At 40.1% G+C, this 22,545-nt stretch overlaps 1 protein-coding gene across 8 annotated transcripts in view; it reads right to left on the bottom strand.

Moving 5' to 3' along the window:
• Positions 1–2,010: 2,010 nt before the first annotated feature.
• Positions 2,011–22,545, bottom strand: part of LOC144688790 (zinc finger RNA-binding protein-like) — a 65,499-nt gene continuing 44,964 nt past the window's right edge. For all 8 annotated transcript variants that reach the window (XM_078555723.1, XM_078555724.1, XM_078555726.1 and 5 more), the window contains 10 exons: positions 21,284–21,429; positions 20,332–20,473; positions 18,804–18,994; positions 14,323–14,494; positions 13,431–13,572; positions 12,965–13,062; positions 11,311–11,406; positions 9,198–9,309; positions 7,114–7,211; positions 2,011–4,204 (listed from right to left, as the gene is read on the bottom strand). In XM_078555723.1, coding sequence (XP_078411849.1) covers positions 4,022–4,204; positions 7,114–7,211; positions 9,198–9,309; positions 11,311–11,406; positions 12,965–13,062; positions 13,431–13,572; positions 14,323–14,494; positions 18,804–18,994; positions 20,332–20,473; positions 21,284–21,429 — 1,380 coding nt within the window. In that variant the 3' untranslated portion in view covers positions 2,011–4,021. The remainder of the gene's footprint in view (positions 4,205–7,113; positions 7,212–9,197; positions 9,310–11,310; positions 11,407–12,964; positions 13,063–13,430; positions 13,573–14,322; positions 14,495–18,803; positions 18,995–20,331; positions 20,474–21,283; positions 21,430–22,545) is intronic.

Raw genomic sequence — 22,545 nt, 5'->3', positions numbered from 1 at the left:
AGATGCATGGGAACACCACCATTTACAAGTTCCCTTCCAAGTCGTACACCATCCTGACTTGGAACTATATCGCCATTCTTTCAATGTCGCTGGGTCAAAATCTTGGAACTCCCTTCATAACAGAACTGTGGGTGTACCTACAGCACATGGCTTTCAGCAGTTCAAGGAGGTGGTTCACCACCACCTACTCAAGCTCAATTAAGCATGGGCAATAAATAAATAAATTCTGGCCTAGCCTGCGATGCTGACACCCCACGAAAGAAAAAAAAAGTTGATGTGGAGAGTTGCTGTGGTCATAAATAATTCTCATTTATCCACAAACCAAATCCTTTTCACATTCAGCATTCTCATCTGATCAAACCTTTAGTATTTAGACCTCACCACTGACTAAACCATCATCTCAACCTGACAATTTTTCCTAGACTTACTACCTTCACATTTATTATGTATTTATGCATCACATCCATAGAATTTTGTGCACATGTGCAATATTCATGTGGTTTCAACAATTTTCCAAATAAACTCATGGAAATGTTCTACAAATAGTTTTGCCTGTAAAGTATTATTATTATAAAATTATGCTTTGGCACATATTCCTGTCCATCTCATCCATCGAACAGAAAATTTTAGGTCACGCATTTGAAAAAGTAAATTTGGAATGTGGCAGGGGTGTGGGTCAGGTTGGGGATCAGAGTCCGACCCAGGTGGGTATGGGGGTAAGAACTGTGCCTGCAGGGGTAGGGGGTGGTTAGTCGGGGGGTGGGGGGGGGCCTTCCCATTTGGAGGGTGGGGGAAAGGGTCGCTCTGGGTCTTTACAATAGTTACGCAGAAGTTAGAAGAGGTATTAATTATTCTAACCTTTTCCTGAGTAACTATTGGTGTAACCCTGTCAGAACCATCCAAAGTTTGCGATTTTAAATCATATTTTCAGATGGTTCACAGCACAGGGCAATTTCCCAGAGGAAATTTGCACTTCTAGGCAATTGCTATGCAATCCCTTACCTGTGAAGTTCAGAGAGGGGTTCCCCAGCACATCTTTGAGGTACCCCCCAAGCCGACGCTGGTGAGCTCAGAAGTTACAGCCCTGTGTAGCCTCAAAGGGACACATTCAATTTAGCAGAGTAAAACACGGTATCAAACAAAGTAACAAAACAGAATAATGCTACTCGCTAACAGGCTGATCAAGAATGCAGAGGTCAACTTTAACTGAAGGATTCCGCACAATGGTTGCCCATTTATGGCAGGATTATTATACTTCCACGAAACTCAAAAGTTAGTGAAGCACTTAAAACCATTATTGTACAAAACAACCTAGGTTTTAGCTGTTCCAATTTCAAAAAAACATTCAACAGTATTTTGAATAACTGAGTTACTAGGGAAGTCTCAGAAAACTGAAGGACTTAATAAGATGGCTCAGTATTACCTTCCAACAGTAGCCCAGTTAGTGAATTCTGGTGAGTTTTGCAACAGAAGGCACCTGAACCTTTTCTGATTTTGCCACACACCCACATACATTCATTTTCCAACAAGACTAACTGGATAGAGATCAGGAATGAGAAGGCTAACTAATTTCACCCTCCTTAGCTCAGTGAGGGAGGCCAACTTTCATAACCCAATAACTATCTTCGCGGTCATATTATAACACAGCCAGGGATCAACACTTGCAACTTTTCTGCTTTATGGATAAGCGCTGCACTGGATGGTAGCCTCATGGGGCCATGGAAACAGATGAGATACAAATCTTTTCAAAATACTTGCACTCGTCCCTGCCATTCACAAGCTCCAAATCGCTGACTAGTTTAAACCATCAGTATGTAGAGGACAACAAATGAACACACAAATTACCCTTCAGTAAACAGATACTACATTGAAGAAACTTTATTGACTTACCAAAGTATGTCTTGCATACAAATCCAGCACCTCACTGGGAAATCGGTTACTATGCAGTGAAATTCAAAAACATATTTACAGAATTTCTGGATGCAACAAAAAGCACGGTCAGGACATGCAGTTGTTCAGTAAGGACTTTATTTCCCAGTTATCTTCATAAAGTTGCAGTGTGTCAACAGCTACCTCAAAGCATAAAAAGGATCCAATTACACAAAGATCCTCTACACTGCTTTCTTTTCCATTAGCACTTTTACGCTAGTTCAGTATTGTAATACACAGCTGACAAAAAGTTGAATGCACATTTTTTAAATACCACAGAGCTGAGGACAAAGCCACATTTCAATAGAAATAACACTTCAATAGGTGAAACCGTATCGGGTACGCATACAGTGCGAGAGGCATTTCCTACCTATACAACTGTGAATAGTGTAACCAGTTTAACTGTACATTTTATGCACATTAGAAGGGATTAGAAGGGATTTTATACTAATGAGTGTCAGGCAATTTTGGTGCACAAGCTGTCTTGAGTCGTGATATCACCCACAGTTCACAACACAGAATTCAGCACCCAGTCGGCTGCTGGAGCGATCCATTGAGAAAACTGAAACATGCCACAAGGAAGACAGGGTCTGACAATAAACACAATCAGGTGGAGTTCTCCTTTTAAAAGAAATGACTTTGAATTTAAGTCCCCACCCCCCACCACCAGGCCCATACATCACCAGGCTATCAACACCCATCTAATTTGAGGAACCCAATTCACAGTAAATTGTTATTTTTAAAACAGAAAGTTCAATTCCCAAAGGTCTGCCTTCAAACCAGGTTATCAGCACATCTTTACAAATCAGTATCTTAAAAAAAACACTGAACTGGTCAGTAGCGAATTAGGAATCTCTTTTGTGGCAGTTTTGCCAGATTAATCCATTCTCATGTGCTTTGCAAGAAAATGGGTTTTGGAAAATTTGATTGTTAAATTTGAATTACCAAAATGGGGAAATCTGGAAACAGACTACAGGAGCCTTGGAAACAGCACAAAAAAAAAGAACTTCAAAAGGTATCTAAACAAACACATGGGTGATGATCACTGCTGAAGAAAATCCATGCAGGAGAGGCCTACTAATTTTCGTTACTCAACTGAGCTACAAAAAGAAAAAACTTCAGTAGCGAGCCAAATGACAAGCCCTCGTGTTTCAGAAAAAGAAAAGATGCAGTAGGGAAAGGACCCGATTTCTGTCACCATTAAAAAGCAAAACTTATTGGAAATAGGCAACTTCAAACCAAGCAGAAGAGCCATATTAGGAGTTAGGCCAGTCAAACCAATCTTGTCAAAAACAATTTCTAAAGTTGTAAACCTACCTCTCTGGTTTCGTCAAAACTGTATGCTTTCAGCCAGTAAACAGCATTGCAGCATACATGTACGGCAAGCATTCCAGACTCCATGATCACAGTGAAAGGCCTCCCAATTTTATAACTAGACTATGCGCTACAAATTTGATGTATACCAATCACACCCAAATGCTAAGTTTCTGATATCAGCACAAGTTTTATTTACTTAAATGGGGCTCTATGGTCTCAATGCTCTCAAATAGAATACAGCTAAGAAGTTATATAGGTGCTTTATTCGAGGTATCTGCATTCAGTTATGCTTGTTTGAACTATAAAAACAGTTCCAACACAAAAAGGGGACATCCAATATGCTGCACTTAATTGTTGCTGTCTGGCAAAAATATACTCCATCTTTCAACTGAACACAATTAAAAATATTCTTACCAATTGTAACCAATTTACGACAGAAAACAGTCTCACCCTAGCCAGGGAAGCACGGAGTCAACTTTGGTTTTGAATACTTGAGAAAGATGGGTTTCTGGACTGGGCCAACTCACTTGGTAAAGGTTGTATTTCCTGGGTATGGGGAGGAGGAGAGTGGGAGGAAAGGGAGGGGGAGCTGTTGCCGTGGGCAACATGATCTTTATGGAATGATGCAATTTAATACTCATTAAGCACAGTTTAAAACAAATCTACAGTACATTGTTATTCAAGTAAAACACTAAAATTGCAAATGTCTCAGACTAAACAGCAACTTATATAAAAAAATTGAAATCTTCAAAATTTAGCATCACTTAGAACAAGTCTAGACGTCTCCTGCGTCACTGTCTTTTTTGTCTTTCTTTCCTTCCCCTTCCCCTTCTGCTGTTTCACTGGTGTCCCGTCTCCGTTTGCGGTTTCTCATGTTAAACCGAGGCTTTGGCTGGGGTAGTGGGTCCATCCCAAGAACTTTGTGAATCTGCCGAAACGCTAACAACCTCAATGCGTGCTGGGAAGATGAAGATACAATTAACTTAAAATGATCACTGGACATTTCCCCAGAATACCTCTCACTATTTTACATTAAAACTAAACAGAAAATGCTGGAAAAATGCACTTGAAAACAGAATGACAAGATCCCCAAAAAATGTTAGTCCATGACAAAAATAGTCTCTACCCAAAGAAGTTTGTTCCCCCTTTAATACTGAAAGGCAGGCTGTGTGTGTCTAGCACTCCATTTTTACCTTGGATTTTTCAGTGCTTTTTTCTTCATTTGTACAGTGGCTTACAGCTTGTTTTCTTGAAGTGAATGCACCATTTATATTTGCAACATTAGAAGAATTTTGATATTAAAGAAGTTAACAGAAAAAAAGCTGGCCACAGTAAGTGCTTTGCTGTTGTTGTCTTCTTGCATCCAAATAACACCTAGAATCAGGCAAGACTGAACAGTGAAGTTTCATTTTATTGAAACTTCAGTCCCCACAGATAGGGGTGCTACAATTGCCATGTGATGCCTTGGGTGAGAGCGGGTCAAAGACAAGAACATCAGTCAGATTTCCCGCTGTTGATCACTACCTAGTGACTCCCACTGGAGAATTCGCACGCAGATTTTGGCTGAGGATAGCATCAGGCTTAGCTGTGATGCCCTCTATCTCACTCCCCCAACCCCTCATGTTGGATATTCTGCCAACATTCACAGGTTGACCTCACGTGCAAAGATTGGACATTTGCACAAGATGATTCAACATCTTCCATGAGTAGGGGAGAGAAATGGGATGTCACAGGCTTGTTCTGAAATGGAAAGCCATTCCTCATTACATAAAATTTCAGCAAAAAATGGCTCCATGCTTAGATAGTTTGCACTATTAATCCATTGAAAGCAAGTTGTCTGATATTTGATGGCACTGTACAGACCTTGTTGCACAGATACATTGGCTTATTTTCCTCAATCATTACAGTTCTATTCTCTAACTTTCCTTCCTAGATACATTTACCTTGCATCTCTGTCCTTCCTTGCTTTCAAAAGTCTTTAAAAATGAATCATTTCAACAATTTTAACTGCCCCACTATTAACCCTTTTCCTCCCTTCCTTGGCAGCCACTTCCCACCTCCAACTCTATAATACATCTCTACTTCAGTGCAAAAGCAAGTGCCTAGAGTTCCAATCCAAGCCACACTCCTGTTGTGCGCATTTGACAAGGTCAGCTTCTGCTATGGGTGGGTACATTAATAAGAATTTACCTTCTCCAAGAAATGAAATAGCAGGATTCTGCAGCATTCCTGGACTTAATGGATACTCCAAAGGTAATAACTTATTTGTTGTTGAGGAAAATAAGCCAGTCAATTAAAATGTCTTATGACAGGCTGATGGTAAATGACAAGCTGCTCAAATCCCAGAAGGAGACTTGAAGCAGCTGCCATAACTATTTGCAATCTTTATGTATTTTCAAGATTCGGGCTTTGAATTCAGTGAAAAGGCCACTGAGGCTTAGAAGTTTTTCAAAGCTAAATTAAACATTAATAAAAGAAAAGATTGTAAGCTCATACATATGTCTACAAAATACTGCTATAACAACTTCAAAATCCCCTAGTTAATCTAACTTCCAGTTACACCTCCGTTAAGACAACAGTAAGACACAGATTTTAAAAGACCCAGGCAAAGAAACACGATACCCTGAACAGTCAAATTCAAAGTGAGCTTTTCTCAGCTTCAGTTCTTTGTAGACAGTAGCTTGAGGCTTAGATGCTGGAGGCTTTTCATGCTTGTGTTAGATCTTAAAATGCCTGCCCTTATACATAGCCTTCTCTCCTTACATATTTTCCCCCTTGAGTGCAAATCCCCATTGTTTCACTATGTCTTTGGGACTTTACCTCTCTAATAATAAAAATCTATCATTGTACTAATTTTACCAGTAATTCTTGGGAAAAATAAACGCACTGCTTCTTAACTTCTCCTGGCTAGGTGAAACATTTCACCCCCTCTTTTGAATTCAAGCTACTCTGGTTTATTTAAAAATGCAAACACTCCCTATACACCTCACATTCTACAACTTCAACCATGTTTACCTATTTAACATTTCAAACTTAGCTTGTCTTCTGATACATCAAAGCCTTCAGGCCAGCTGCCTGTAATTCAATTGAGTCCCCCCCCATAACACACACACGCGCACACACACTGACACTATTTATATCCTTATAATAAATTCCAATAACATTATGAAAATTATTATACTTTCCTGACAGTCTTCACAGTTCCATCAAATATCAGAGACAACTTGCTTCTAATACCCCTGAAATGTTGACAGTGTACAGCTGGTCTCATTTTTTGGAGGAAAGCACCAGACACAAAAACACCCAAGCCCCCTGAAGCATGAAATAGCCCTGCCCCTCTTTTGGGTGTTGCTTTACATTTCCTAAATTTTCAGTTTTTATTTCATATTCGTGGTATTTCCATTTTCTCATTGCATTGATGACATTTGATAATTGAATCATAGAAGGGTTACAGTATAGGAGGCAGCCATTTGGACTGTCATATCTGTGCTGGCTCTCTGCAAAAGCAACTCACCTAGCCCGATTCCCTTGTCTTTTCCCCCTCAAGATTCTGAACACCTCTATCAAACCACCTCTTAATCCTCTCTTTCCAAGGGGAACAGTCCCAGCTTCTCCAATCTATCCATGAAACTGAAGTTTCTCATCCATGGAGCCATTGTTGTGAATCTTTTCTTAGTCCTCTCTAATGCCTTCATATCCTTTCTAAAGTGTTGTGACCAGAACTGGATACAATACTCCAGTTGAGGCCGAACCAGTGTTTTACACAGGATCATAACTTCCTTGCTTTTGTACTCTACGTCTTAATGATAGGATTACAGAAAAAAAACCCTTGCTGTAACAGATATCTGCCCAGCACAGAAACCTCACCTGTGCACTAGCCGTAATATCCTCTCGTTGCTGATGGCTCATACAGGACAGAGCATCTGAGTGGTCTTTTTCACAGGGATCCAGAAGTCCAGGACCATCTGTAGCAAGCAATTGCATTCCCTGGTTAAACTGTACAACCAGACTTCAGTTAAAAAATACACAACAGAGGCCACCACTTGGACACAGTTTCTTTACTGCGTCTGGTGATATAACAGCTACAAACTTATCATTCTCATTTCACCAAAAACCTTACTGTGCACTAGTTCGGGGAGTTAGCAGGTGATGCTAGTAGTATTTGGCAAGCTTTGGTACAAAGCTCCACACCCCAATATAATATCACCTGAAACACTTGTCCTGTTATATAAAGGCATCCCCCTATTCTGACCAACCTCTAGCAGCAGGAAGACCATCCCTCTTCCTACTTCCCTGTGGAAGGTCCATCAACCATGGGCTGCAATTTCAACCTTTGGTGACACATCAAAGCTGGTCATATTGTTCCTCTGATAGCTACCGGAGTTAAGTTGGATTAAAAAATGCTTAATGCTAATTTCCCTCGTTTTACTCAGGGTGGGGAGGGGGACAGGACATGAAGTCAGCCTCTACCTCTAGTTTTGTTAAGATTTAATGCAAAAATAAACATCCTTATTTCGTTGAACTTTTCACACAATGGTCTGTACAAACAAAAATCAATCCAAGGTCCAAAGGATTGCTAAAATGAAGAAAAACTCAATATACATATGCACAGTCATGATGCAATGACATCTGCTGCCTCTATGCATCAATTTGGTAGAACAAAACTTGAGTATTGCCAAAAAAAAGGATTTTTTGTCAAAGCTTTTCATCTTGCACTCATCAGCACAATTCACAACAATACCAATGTATGGGAAACAACAAATTTATACTGTAGAAGACAGTGTTGATTGGTTGGCAAGTGGACTCTGGAAGAGGTGTTGCAATGGAGAATACACCAATGGTGGTGACTGACATTTAACTGCCAAGCATTGTTTGCAATTAAACCAGCTAAAGGCAGCTTGACTCTGATTGGTCAAGGCATTGCCCTGAGGAATGAACCAGTGAATGACTGTCACTTATTTTGTTTAGCTGAAACAGGGGCTGTGTGTATACATGTTCTTTCTGTCTGAAAAGAACAGGGCCCTGTATACAAACATATGTAGCTTCCAGTAGATGCAAACGTGCCACACTACAAGCCCGACTGACAATCTTTAATTGGTCGTCAGCGTAATTCTTAGCACACTGAGGATTATTTAGCAAATGTTGTCAATCACAGAATCACATCTGATGTTGGACACTATGTTTTGAGTTTTGCAAGCTGGAAAAGACACATCCCTTCCGCTGTTCACAGCAGGCAAGGTACAGACCATTCCCAACCAGCTCGTGCTGACGTTAAACTGTCAGTCACCATCAACTGGTACATTCTCCATGGCAACACCTCTCCCAATCACATTCCACTTGCCAACCAATCAGCGCACTCTTCTCATACAGTATAAATTTGTTGTCCCCTTGGGTTTGTATTCTTGCAAAATGTCCTGATGAGTGCAAGACAAAAAGTTTCAACAAAAATGTCTCTTTTTTCAGCAATTTGCACACAGAAAGCTCTCACAAACAGCAACACAATAATGGCCAGATCTGTTTTTTTATGATGTTGATTGTGAAATAAATATTGGCCAGGACACCAGGGATAGCTTCCCTGTTCATCTTCAAAATTGTACCATGGGATCTTTTTCATCCACTTGAGCAGGCAAATGGGGCCTCTACTTAAGGGCTCATCTGAAAAATGGCACCTTTGACAGTGCAGTACTTCCTTAATATGACATTAGGGAATGTCAGCTTGATTTTTGCACGGCTCAAGTCCTTACGCTGCAGAAAGCTGCTATACTTAACCCAAGAGTGCCTGATATCGTCATGGGTGCCCAGTAACAGAAAGTATTCCATTCCTAAATCTGACATCCCTCATTTTGAGCATACATATAATTTTGATAAAAGGACAATGAATGGCTCCTGAACAAGGCAAAGGAAGAAGATTGCCTATTCCCCCCATCTCCCAAAACAAGCAACAGACTAACCTGGAAGGAGAACTCCAGAGGCAACAGATTCCAATACCCTCCGCATTGCATCACCAGGACTCAGAGGGCCTGAAGAACTGCTAATGGCTTTCTCCACAAGCAGTTCCATAGCCTGTTTACAAAAAACAATATGGTATTACAATTGACCTGAACCTACTTTCTCGGGTGTTATAAACAGTATACTCAAAGTAAGTTGGCCTTTCCTGCACAGTACTAGTGGACATCTCAATTTAAAATATCAAGTGCAAAAAATTATTCATCTCAAACACACAAAAACTGTATTAACAACCACAAACAAGTTCAAACTCTGAATAAGAGCACTGTCAACTCATACTCTAGATGAAAAGGCAGTGTGGGTAGCAGAGAGAAATGATCAGGTCCATTTGAGTGACTGCACTGTATTCAGCCAGCTGATAATGGCCTAGTGCGAGATGTGGGAGTTCTCCTTGCAGTCAAAGAAAATATCAACAGGTAATTGATGAAAGGGTGGACAAAGGTAAAAGTTGGCAGCTACTGCTTAGGCTTGAGGCATGAAGAAACTGAGTCTTTGAAATATTAAAGGAAACCATACTTTCACTGCTGTCTTGAAAGTCCTGGAAAATATCAGGATGTAGCAATTCAGCCATTGCAGCACAAGGGTCATTTTAAGTTTGGCAAACCAACTAGTGGAGTGCCAGAGGAATCACTGCTGGGGGGGGGTCAACTATTTATGACCTATATTAATGACCTGGATGAAGGGAACAACTGTACTGCAGTCAAATTTGCTGATGATACAAAGATAAGTAAGAAAGCAAGTTGTGAGGAGGATATAAAGAATCTGTAAGGGGATATTAATAGGTTAAGTGAGTGGGCAAAAAAATTGGCTGGTGGGAGTTTAATGTGGGAAAATGTGAGGGTGTCCACTTTAGCAGGAGGAATAGAAAAGCAGAATGTTATTTAAATGGAGAGAGACTGCAGAATGCTGCTGTGCAGAGGGTTCCTCGTACATGATTCACAAAAAGCTAGCATGCAGATACAGCAATTAATTAGGAAGGCACATAAAACGTTGACCTTTATTGCAAGGGGGAGGGAGATGGAGTATAAAAGTAGGGAGGTCATGCTACAACTGTAAAAGGGCATTGGTGAAACTGCATCTCGAGTATTGTGCACAGCTTTGATCTCCTTACTTGAGGGATATACTTGCATTAGAAGCAATTCAGAGAAGGCTGATTCCTGGTATGAAACGGTTGTCTTAGGAGGAAAGGTTGGACTTATACTGATTGGAGTTTAGAAGAATGAGTGATGATTTTTAAACATAAGATTCTGAAGGGGATTGATAGGGTAGATGCCAGGAGGATGTTCCCCCTTCTGAGGGATCTAGAACTAGGTGGCAGAGTTTCAAAATAAGGGGTCTCCCATTTAAGGCCGTGATGAGGAGGAGTTTCTTCTCCCTGAGGGTTGAGAGTCTTTGCAATTCCCTTCCACAGAGAGCAGTGGATGGTGGGTCATTGAATATATTCAAGGCCGAGTTAGACAGATTTTTGATCTACAAGGGAATCGAGGGTTATGGGGGACAGGCAGGAAAGTGGAGATAAGGCCACAATACAATCAGCCATGATCTTATTGAATGGCCTATTCCTGCTCCTATTTCTTATGATCTCGTAGGCCTATAATTTTGAGCACAGGTGCCAGGTAATTTAAAGAAAGAGTGGAAGTGCACTCAGTTTTTTGGACAGAAGCAGCAGCAATAAACCTTCTCCCAGAAAGTGAAGATTCATCAAGTGAAATTGACAAAATACTAGATTCAATGCTCAAAGGCTTAATTTGACCAGAACATCCATCAGTCAGGGTTTCCACTCTTGATCATTATCCAGTGACTCCTACAGGACCATTCAATAAGGAGAGGATTCAATTTAGCCATATTGGTTCTCATGAACAGCTATCTGAAGTTCTGGTTTCTAGTCTCAATTTTAACTTAAGTATCAGACAGCTGCATATATTTTGTAGAATCACACCTCAGCAGCAGTCTCTGGGAGAAAAAAAAATGACGGGTGAGGTGTGGAGAAGACGATTTATGACAACAATGCGAAAGATTTGGCACATGGTATTTGCCAATTCAGGTGTGCCTACTCACCCAGTCTGGCAAAGCTCCCCAAGTTGGTACTCGCTGGCACAGGTCACGCAGAATTCGTATGATGATTACACAGGATTGCAAGCCATTAGCCCTAGCCTTCAAATTTGGAAAGAAAATGATAATTACTCAGCAATGTCAAATCCATAATGCAGAGTTAACTTGAAGGTGACATGAAATATTTTTCTCAACCCATAAGAGGCTTGATATATTTTAAAAGGTAATTCAGACACTACAGCTGGCTGTGAAGCTGTTTTGACTAAAGGTAGTATTTTACAGCCTTTACAGCTGCTAACATTAGACAGATATCCCTTGGATAGAGGGCATGTATCTATGGAAAACTGAACATTCCAAAGATTCCAGGCAGAGTTACCAAAAGGAAATACAAGATATGCTCATGAAACACAGAACTGGCCAGAAACTAAGTGGCCCATGCGCGAAAGCAAAGCAATATTGCGCCCGAGAGAGAGAGCCCATATTGTTGGATACCACTGCTCTATCTGTACAAGGACACTCTAGCATTTTAAAAGCATACCGCAAATTAAAACTGAAGCACCAGGATATAACCCATGACAAATCACTGGCCCTGCTATTGTAGTCTTGTAGATTGAAAATGCATTGGGTATTGCAGTCTTGTAGATTGAAAATGCATTGGGTGAAAGTGTAGTTGTTTCTATATGTGAATATAGCTACACTTTCATCCACATTATCAATAGTAACCATTCTTCAGAAATGGATTTATTGGATGAGAAGCACATTATTGCATTTCCCAGGACAACTCAAAGGGCTATTGAAAAGCAAGTTAATTCCACATATAAATTACCAATTTTTTCTGTTATATATACACACATCTCCTATTTACAGTGCCTACTCTGTTGTTAACTCCATTAACAGTTTAGACAGGCATTTATAACCATGTCCAAGGCTTCTTGCATTACAAGACCAGTCTTGCAGATGCCAGCCTCAGACTCACCCACTTTTCCAGTATACACTGCACTCACTGCAGCACTGTGGTCCTGAAAATACCACAGAAACAAGATGTACATGTATAAACTTCTGAAAATTAAGAAAAACATCCATAAAAGTTTCATCGATAGACTATCCAAGCCACCCATGCACAAGTTGCAGAAGATCAACAGAATGGCAATTCCCTTGATTCTGAAGGTTCCTAAATAAAAGAACGATGAGAGTAGCCAAGGCCACTGATTAATTGCCTAACATTACAATTTGATTCCTAAAACGCAGCTAAAATTGGAGTTCAATATAATAAAATGGAAACAAAAATGTAGAAAAACCCAAGGTCATCAGCAGCTGTAAAGATAAAAAGACAATTTAAAGGTTTGGGTATGGAACCTTCATTAGTGGAATTGGAGTTAACTTCTTTCTTTCTTTCCAAATGCTGAGACACCTTCTCTATATTTCCAACATTTGCCCTTGCCCTTTTGCCTTTATATAAAAGAAACAAATTTGACTGAGTTACTCAATTAAACTTGTAGCTCTAACTGAAGTCTGACCAAATAATGCAAAGCTATTCCAAAACCTGTAGAAATCTCAGGATCCCCTACAAAAATGGAACTTGACAGTCACCATAAATCAGTGGGCCCTGCCTGTGGCTAACAAATACTGAAAAATAAACTGCTGTACAGCATGTTTTTACCTGGAACCACTTGGCATGACGAAGGGCAGCCAGACCCTCAAGGCATTTTTGCTTGTTCAATACATCTGATGGATCTTGCACTGGGGCAGAGGTTGCATCTTAAAAATAAAGAGGGGATAGTCCCAAAGTACAGCAGTTAGTTAATAGTAATGATGTGCAAATGAGACCTGAAATACTGAACAAGCATCACAAGGTTAACAAGTTTTCTACAGTTACAAACTGAGAAACTGTGAGCTGAGCAGATCTGAGGGCACTAGGGGAGAAATTTAAATGCCAAGCACAAAAACAATGGAAAAAAGAGGTTTGTGCTACTTGCATTAGAAGTAGGTTGTGTTTACACTTGTATTCTCTCCATGCCATTTTGAATTTGAGGCCAAACTCCATTCCAGCCCAGTGATTCAGGTAAATGCCTGTGACCCGTAGGTTTTTCTTGCAAAGCTATTTAAAATTGCTGTATGAATCTCACCTTTATCCTTCGCAACATCGTCTCGCATGACAGGGGACGTCAGTGAAATTTTGACCTGCATCTTGGGCTCTTTACACGTAGAAAGGAAGATGCAAGATTCACTGGGGCAGGTTTTCAATTCATATGACTCTTCCGTTACAGTCTGTGAAATAAAATTCAAACTATTTATGTGGAAATATCTGCAGCTAAAGACCATAAAATAGCCAATTATATGAAAATCTTTCACGGGTTTTCTTTTGTTGTGCAATGCAAACAATACAAAACCAGTAACAATGGATAAATAATCCTGAGCTGAGCCAGGACCAATTATTTCGCTGATTTCAGCTACTATCCGGCTTGGGGGAGGGTTGGGTAGCGGAGAGAGGGAAGTAACTATAACTGGTCTCAGGGCTCTAGGGCTAGGGAGGGGACAAAACCAACTAGTGCGCCCAACCCTTATCATTATTCTACAGAAAATACATTAGTGGACGTTGGGCGCATACAGAATTAGGCTTTGCAGTGATAATTCATTGAGTCAAACAATCTGCATTCTTGGCTTAGGTATGAAAGAGTGCCTGTGCAATCATATCTAAACGAGCAGCAAGAAAATAATCTTCCTTTCAGGTCATTTGGTTGCAATCACTAGGTTGCACAGTTTACAGATTAACTCACAATGGATTTTAAATCAGTTTAAAAATAGTTAGAACTGCAGTAGAAAGTGTTTTCACATCTCTAAGAATAAAATGAAATGGTTTCCTTAAACTGAATAAGTCACTTAACAAAATTACCTTCATGTTTTGCACAGATCTCTGAAAGTATCAAATTTCCCCAATATCTATTAGGACACAGAATATTACTATGTAGAGCCCAATACAATGAAAGTTCAGTATGCATGAAGTTAGAAGATGGTTACCAGGAGTTGTTTGGGCAGGTTAGCTGCAATCTTTTCCAGAAGGGTTTTTGTGGGCTTGTGGGCAGAGAGCAGGATAAGGTTAACATTCCTATCGCCACGCAGAAGCAATCCTTTTGCCAACACACCAACACGCATGACCCCTTTCAGCACACGTGCTCCAAGGTCACCTTTTCTGTGAAAACATGGCAGGAAATCATTTAAACATCAGTTAAAAGGTATTTAAACACCAAGTAATCTGACATTAATAAAAAGTCTTTTTTAAATACGGAAGTAGAAACCAGTTTTAAATTCAGTTCAAAATGTAATACACCCAAATAATTTTAAATTGACATTACAGAATCTGGCAAGTTATGTCAAATTGACAATAGTGCCAGTAATACTCATTTTTGCATTGCTTCCTTATTGCCAGTAGATGGCAGGGTAAAGAAGGATAAGGCATGAAGTGCAGAAACATAAAATACACTTATTTAACTGGAGGCTTGAGCAGCAGTGCAAAGTAAAAATATTTTCCAGAAAAGCTACCAACATCTTAAAGAAGAACATTTGCATTACACAAATACTGTAAGTCTGAAGCCACAAAGGTAGCCAATTGATAACAGAACAGTAATAATAGAAAAAAAGACAATTTGCATTGTATATAGCACCATGTCACATTCTCAGAATGCCCAACACTTCACATCCAAATAAATTAGTTAAGTGACTGCTCTCCAAAAAGTACACTGGGCAACCATTTTACATAATGAAAGAACCTCAAACCAGAAAATGATCAGTTAAATAGCCCTTCGATGGCACTGATTAAGGGGGCAATGTTAGTTACGGGCAGCTTACTGCACTTCTTTAAAATGGCACCATGCAATCTACTTGTACGTGTAGATGTGGCCTCAGATTGATGCTTCATTAGCAAGACAGCACCTCTGACACACCATCTATAATGAAGTGGCAGCTTGCATTATGTGCTCAAGTGTGAATGGAACTTAAACCAACCTCCTAGCCATCTACTACAATCCAAAGGCATCAGTAATAACTGGCCAACTACTACACTCCAAAAAGGTTTTCAAAAATTAATTTGAGTGTATCTGTAAAATCCCCTGCCTCTCTCCCAAAAAACATTCATGAGTGCACAGCAAGATTTCTGACAATCAGCTCCCATTCAAATACCAGGCAGGTACCAAGATATACAGCAAATCCTGGCACATCTCTACCCAACTATTTGTGGTTGGGTGGGAGAAAAGAAAAAAAGAGAAATGAAGGCCACAAACAGGGTTACAAACACTGCTCCATATATCAGATGGCCACACCAGAGAAAGGCATTGCAAATCCCAATCCATGGGTCAAATTCAGAGAAAAACTCCAACCTTAGAGACATGCAGCAAAACCAGCAAGCAATTTCTTGATCTACGAACAGATCAGTGGGTGATCAGGCCACTGCAATCACCGACCTCACCATAGCTGTGTGACCTAGGCTTGCTGCTCTATCTGGGGCTCAAGTTTGAAGTAATTTTAAACCTGCCTATTTAGAGACTGTTGCTTAGAACAAAGATAAACCAGGAAGAAAAATCACCCAGCTATTTAGTGGTTAATCTCCTAAAATAAGCAAACTACCCTACTTGACACATCATTCTGCTCCTCAGTGTGTTTTATATATGTCCCAGAAGAAAAGAAGATCCCCCAGGGGAAGAAGCTCCCCTAGGGAAAGAAAGAACAAAGTGATACTTAGCAACAAAATAAATTCCTATTCAGGGCATGGGTTTACCGAAAGTTCCACAGGTTGATAAAAATCCAGAGTTACGCAAAAGGGACAATAAGGGCAGAAACAATTACAAGGGTAACAGGAGACCAGTAGCATATTTAATGGCATAAATATTTAAAAACAGTATCATTGCTTCCAATGATGGGTTTTATATCCAGTGATTGAACTAGTTCCAACTGCCCAATAACAGTAGTAAGGCTTGTTTCAAAAATTTAACTAATATGGGCAGAGATGATCCATGGCAGGCCTGTGACAACAACCTTGAAGCCAGTCATTATGGCTCCCAAGAAAATTAAAACCAGCCTAAGTATTAGAGCCCATGAAACGCCTATTATAATCGTATTAAACATTATTTTCTAAAGACATTAATACTCTTGAACTACAAGTAGAAAAACTCAACTGATCCCAATGACTAGCTTCAGGTTTTTTCAACCGTGCAGTAAGCATACCTTTGTATACACCAAAGCAAACCCCAGACTTAACTATACACAACAAATTAGTAGACACATTACAAACCCTGTAGGCAGTATATCTGGTGAATGGTAGGACAAGTAGTAGCTGTGACGTAACCTGCCCCTGTGCTTAACTGCAGTAAGCTACTCATTGTGAACTAAGGCCATAGTGAAAGAACAGTTAGTCCTGGAAAACAAGTCAGCATTTATGGTGTGCATTGATAAACTGCAGATTATAACAGTCAAGTACTACACCCTAGGCATTACAGTCAGGCCATAAAGTCAGTCAAGCCTGTTTTTTTAAGGCTAACTTACTGCAACTGACTTGTGTACAACAAAATGAAAAGACTGAATTAGAACACGGTTGAAGAGGCTGTGAAATATTTGTCTCATCGTCTAGCTGAACTTTATATACAAGGAGTTCAAATCAAGTTGGTCTACACAACAACTCTAATGGCCATTTGAGTGAGGTACTGGAGCATAATGCTTTGTGTGGTACTAGTAAAGTCCCAGGTTTAACTGCTGGTTTGCATGTAGTTTGCTGATCTGAGGGGAATGTGTAGTAGGGGCACATGATGATTAGCCTCAGCACCCATTGGGTTTGCAAGGAGGGGGGTGGAGGAGGAGAGAAAGAAAATCAAAGTTCCAGCTCCTTACATAGTGAATCCCCAGAAACATGGAGACGTGTCAACTAGAATGCCTGTCTGTCTGTCTTGACCATATACTCACATTGCCAGGATGGGGGAGATAGCAGTTACACAGATAGATTGGAGAAGCTGAAATTGTTCTGCTCTGAGCAGAACAATAAATGGCGACCTAATAAAGGTATATACTGTATCATGTTTTGATAAAGTATGGAGAAACTGCTTCCTCAGACAAGTGGGGATAAGTAGCCAGAGGTGACGAGATTAAAAATAATTGGCAAAAAAAGAAATGATGGTAGATTTTCCAGATGGTCAAGATGTGGAACACACTATATGAAAGGATGGTGGAATCAGGAACTTTGAAAAGGGAACATGGCAAGTACTTGAAGAGGACTAATTTGTAGGTTTACAGGGAAGCTGGAGTGTGGGACTAAATAGGACAGCACTTCAAAGAGCCAGCACAGAAATAAAGAGCCCAATTGCCTCATGTACTGTACAATTCTGTAACAGAAGGCCCAGGCTCCAAGTGTGAAAAAACAACACTTGGACGTGGTACTGGAGAGTGCATGGTACCTCATGAACCAGTATTTCAACAGGAGAACACATTTTAGGAGATGAGGCAAGAAAATTGTTCTGTGTTGCTGCATTTAAATCCCTAATGGTAAATCATACTGTGGTGAATTAAGCTGCTTAAGTTGATAGCTTGACTCAAACACAACATACTGTCTGAGTCAGGAGGCTGTGGATTTAAATCCCATAATCTGGTGTACTACAGAGAGAGTGCTGCATTGTCAATAAGATATTAAATGGAGGGCCTAACCGCCCATTCAGGTGGATAAAGGTTTCATGGCACTACTGGAAAAGGGACAGGAAAGCTCTCCTTGCAAAATTCTTCCCTCCACTATTATCCAGCTCCATTGATAGCACTCTTGCCTGAGTCAGAAGCTTGTGGGTACAAATCACACTCCAGAGACTTAAGCACAAGGATCCAGGCCGATGCTTCAGTTTAGAATAAACAGAATGTTGCATTGAGAGAGGTGTCGTCTTTCAGATGAAATATTAAACTGAGGCGCTGTGGTTCACTCAGGTAGATGTAAATTATCCCATGGCACTATTTCGAAGAGGAGCAGGGAGTTCGTCCCGGAGTCCTGGCCAACAGGTGGCCATCAAACATCACAAAAACATTATTTGGTCAACATCACATTGCTGTCTGTGGAGGCTTGGTGCATTCAAGCTATCTGCCATGTTTCATATATTACAACAGTGACTACACTTCAAAAGTACTTCATTGGCTGTAAAGCGTTTTAGGGTGGCCAGAGGCTGTGAAAGGCGCTATATATGCAAGTCTTTCACTCTTTTCTTTTCAACAAAACAGATTAGCTGGTTATTAATTTCATTGCTGTCGGTGGAACTCTGCGATATGCAAAACGGATATCAGACTTGCTTACATACTAATTACTGCAATTCAGATCTAAAACACTCAATTTAAGCATTGTATAAATGCAAGTTCCTTCTATAAAATAAAATTCTACCAAAGTAAAAACCAGCATTAAAAAAACTATAAATCAAGTTTATGGCAAAATCACAAGGTGTTACTGTCCTGGTTTATTAGGTTCACAGCCGTGGGTTTCTTACCCCTTCTCCTTATTGTCTCCATCTTTTTTAAGACCTTCTTGGTCAGAAATAACATCCGACACCAGTTTGAGAGCCCGCTCTGTTTGAGAGACTATCCTCTGCACGGCCTGCAATTCTTCTTCTGTGGGATAAATGCTAGCATGTTTTGTCATGATGTAGCGGTCGTCTGAGGAATCGGGGCGACGAGGAGGCTGAAACATTTAATACAATCATTAGTATACAGCCATCCATAGGCCACATCTCAGCACCTCCTGTAACAAAAGGAATTGGTGTGAACATTTAATACACTGCTGCAAAGCAGGCTGTAGCAACTTCTGTTGTCATTTTAGAATCAAATATGAATGATGAGCCCCTTACCCGCTTTGGAAGCGGCGAGACAATGAACCTGGGAAACAAACAGGAACTTCAGGTCTCTGCTCCAAAAGAAGAGAGGATTTCTCTCAGCACGAGGAGATATTACTACAGCAAACAATATTAAATACATTTTCTCTTTACACTTGGGAAAAATGTTAGATGGAGCTTTTAGAAGCCAATGTTGGCTAATGCCATATAATATTCTCCAGTATCCATGCACATTGCTGCACTTTGGCTTAACTAAAATACCGTTCCAATTGCTTCTCCACCCTCCTGAAGCATTCTCCTCCCCTCATTACACCTACAAATCCAATTTTTCCTCACCTCCCTTCTCAAAAGGTATATATATTCCCTTCTGGAATAGAACAGCATGGGGGCCAGTCACTCTCTTACCCCAGTATCCACTTTACATGAAGCCTTGATAGCAAGTGCTAGGAATCTCTTCAACTGAGGGGAGGGGGTAATTACAGCCAAACCTGAATCTGGCCCTCAATGTACCCTTTAAAAATCTAGTCTTTGTATGTGACCAAATTTGGGGCACTTCCAGGCTGCTGCACGGCTGTACACCTGTGCAGCTTAATGCAAACACTGTTCCTCAACCAACAGCCACAAATATTTTCCACGAAGGATCACTAGAGCAGGAACCCAGGCCAGTTATGTTCTTCATATGCAGCAGGAATCATTCGCTTCAGAACATGAAGGGAGAAAGCACAACAAATATAACCTTAGAAGGCTATTATTTTTGCAGGAGTCAAGTTCTGCCATTTAAGCACTATGTGCAAACTGAAGCATTCATTATCCTACTACTGATTTAGGAGAGGTTTCCAGATATATTCAAGAGCGTTTCCAAAGTAAATTCGAAGCTTTTTTCTGTTCACACTGTGAAAAGTTGGGGGTGGTGAAATGAGAAAAAGGACAACATTTTAGCAATGGTTTAGACAATATTTAAATAGCTCTGATGTAAAACTTAATTCTGCTCTGTGACATGACTTTATATTTACTGAATTGAGTGTTTAAAAGCAATAGAGGTAACTTTTGATATCTCTAATGTGTTACTTTGGTGATAGAAGGCAATTTGCATTTAAGAAGTTTGTAAGGCGCAACATACTCAATTTTGACCCATTAAGGAGCTCTTTTTTGAACAAGCATGAAATGCCACTGGTTTAAAACATACCATGGGTGCAGGTGCTTGTGGCATGCCCAGTCTTCCCATGAGCGGTGGCGGGTGCCAGTCTGGTGCTAATCTGCGACGCTGCTCTTCCCAATAAATGTGTTCTTCCTCCACTCTCCTCCAATACATCTCCTGTTCATACCGCCTGCAAATGTGGAACAGAAAGCATTGGAAACACACTGGAAACTCTTTCTGAATCTCTCAAAAATCCCAAAGTATTTCACATACAATGAACTACTTTGAAGTGCGGTCACTTAGGTAGGTGAACGTGGCAGCCATTTTACACACTATGTTCCACAAACAGCTGAGAGATGAGCGAGCAGTTAATCTAATTTCTGTGCAGCTGGTTGAAGAGCCTGGGAACTACTCTTTTCTAAAAAAAAATGGGGATTTAGTTATTTCTACCAATCATGACAAAGGACTGTTACAAAACCCAATTTTTCTCAGTACAAGCCTTTTGCTGCAGGTTCCTGCAATCATTTAGAAAACAAAGTTGCATGAATGTGCAGAGGGATGACAGCCTGTGCCAATTTCAGCAATACAAGTGTTAGCAGACTCAAATGTGGAAGCAGCCCTTTGACAGCCCGAGAGTACTTTGAATTGTACAAAGCACAAGATCATTTTTTTCTGATTTGAAAGCAAGGTCGCAATATTCAGCACCTGGCGAGACATGTAGATAAAGTGCCAGTTCTGACTAGTGCCACCAAGGGTTTAAGGACTTTCCCTGCTTTAGCAGCCCCACACGCCATCTTTATCAGTAACCCCTATACAAGGACTTTCAATATTTTTGCTTAATTTAAAAAAAAATTCCTCTAAGGATTACTAGATTTTTGATTCACTGAATTATAGCAGCCATGCAAGGGACATGGCTGACAAGAACCCGCCAAAAGAGATAGGACCTCTTTTGGAATAATTTCATTTGTGGATCAGTTTCCATCGTAAAAGCCATTTTAACCTCATTTCCATTCGCCAGCGCTCCTCCTCTTCTCTCCTTCTCCAGTACTCCTCCTTCTGCATTTGTTTTCTCATCTTCTCCTCGTGGATTTTCCTGGCTCGGATACTTGGTTTTATTTCAACCTGAAGATCTGGATTCACTTTTTTCTTTAAATAGAAAGCGAGAATAAGCATTATTGCAACATAATAAAAACTTGAATATTGCTGAAAAAAAAGCTGTTAAAGCTTCTCCTCTTGCATTCATCGGGACAGATTTGCGAGAATACCAAATCTCAAAGGGAACAATGTTATTCCCTATGAGATTTGATATTCTTGTTAATCTATCCTGATGAGTGCAAGACAAGGAGTTTTTACAGCATGTCTTTTTTTCAGCAATATTCAAGTTCTGCACTACCAAGTGACTATTAATAATAAAAAATTGTTTTCGTTCGACTTCACTTGCTGGACTCAGCAAAAGGTTATGGAAGCAAAAGAGGACTTTTAAAAAAAATTGCTTAGACATCAAAAGTTAAGCACACACACTTGAAGTTCAGAAGTCTATTGATTTTAAGGATCTCTTAACCAAACTTAATCCAAACCCATCCTGAGCCAGTATTTATTCCAACTAGTTTTCCCCTTGCTTGAAAGAGAAAAACTATAAAATCCCAAAACTCCAACAGAAAATGCCAGAGGCACACAACAGGTCAGTATCTGAAAGGGAAAGATCTAGGTTAATGCTCCAGCCGCAACTGATATGAATCCACCCAAACAATTAACCCGAAAGAGTAACTCTCTTTCAAACATTGATTGACCTGCTTTGTGTTTCCAGCTGTTCAATTTTATTTTTGTACTTGATTTATGAGTGAAAATACAAATGCAAAGGTTGTACATTGTACAAGCCTAACTAAAGACATAATTGAAGGTAAATGTGTGACAGATTTATTAATTTATTAACTAATTTATTTATTCATTCACAGGACAAGGTCAGCATTTACTGACCATCCCTAATTGCTCTAAAGAAAGTGGTGGCAAGCTGCTTCCTTGAGCTGCTGCAGCCTATGTAATGAAGGTACTCCCACAGCACTGTTACAGAGGGAGTGCCAGGATTTTGAACCAACAATAGTGATGAATGGTGATATACCTCAAAATATGGGTGGTGTGTGACTTGTCGGGAAACTTGCGAGGTGGTAGTGTTCCCAAGTGCCTATTGCCCTCGTCCTTCAAGGAGGTAGAAGTCATGGGTTTTGGACTTGGTAATTAAGTACTTTCATGAGCTATCAGGAA

Source organism: Cetorhinus maximus, chromosome 13, assembly GCF_964194155.1.
Source record: "Cetorhinus maximus chromosome 13, sCetMax3.hap1.1, whole genome shotgun sequence".
In the NCBI taxonomy this organism is placed as follows: Eukaryota; Metazoa; Chordata; class Chondrichthyes; order Lamniformes; family Cetorhinidae; genus Cetorhinus; species Cetorhinus maximus.
Note: the sequence above shows the minus strand (reverse complement) of the source record. Positions and strands in the feature narration are given on the sequence as shown.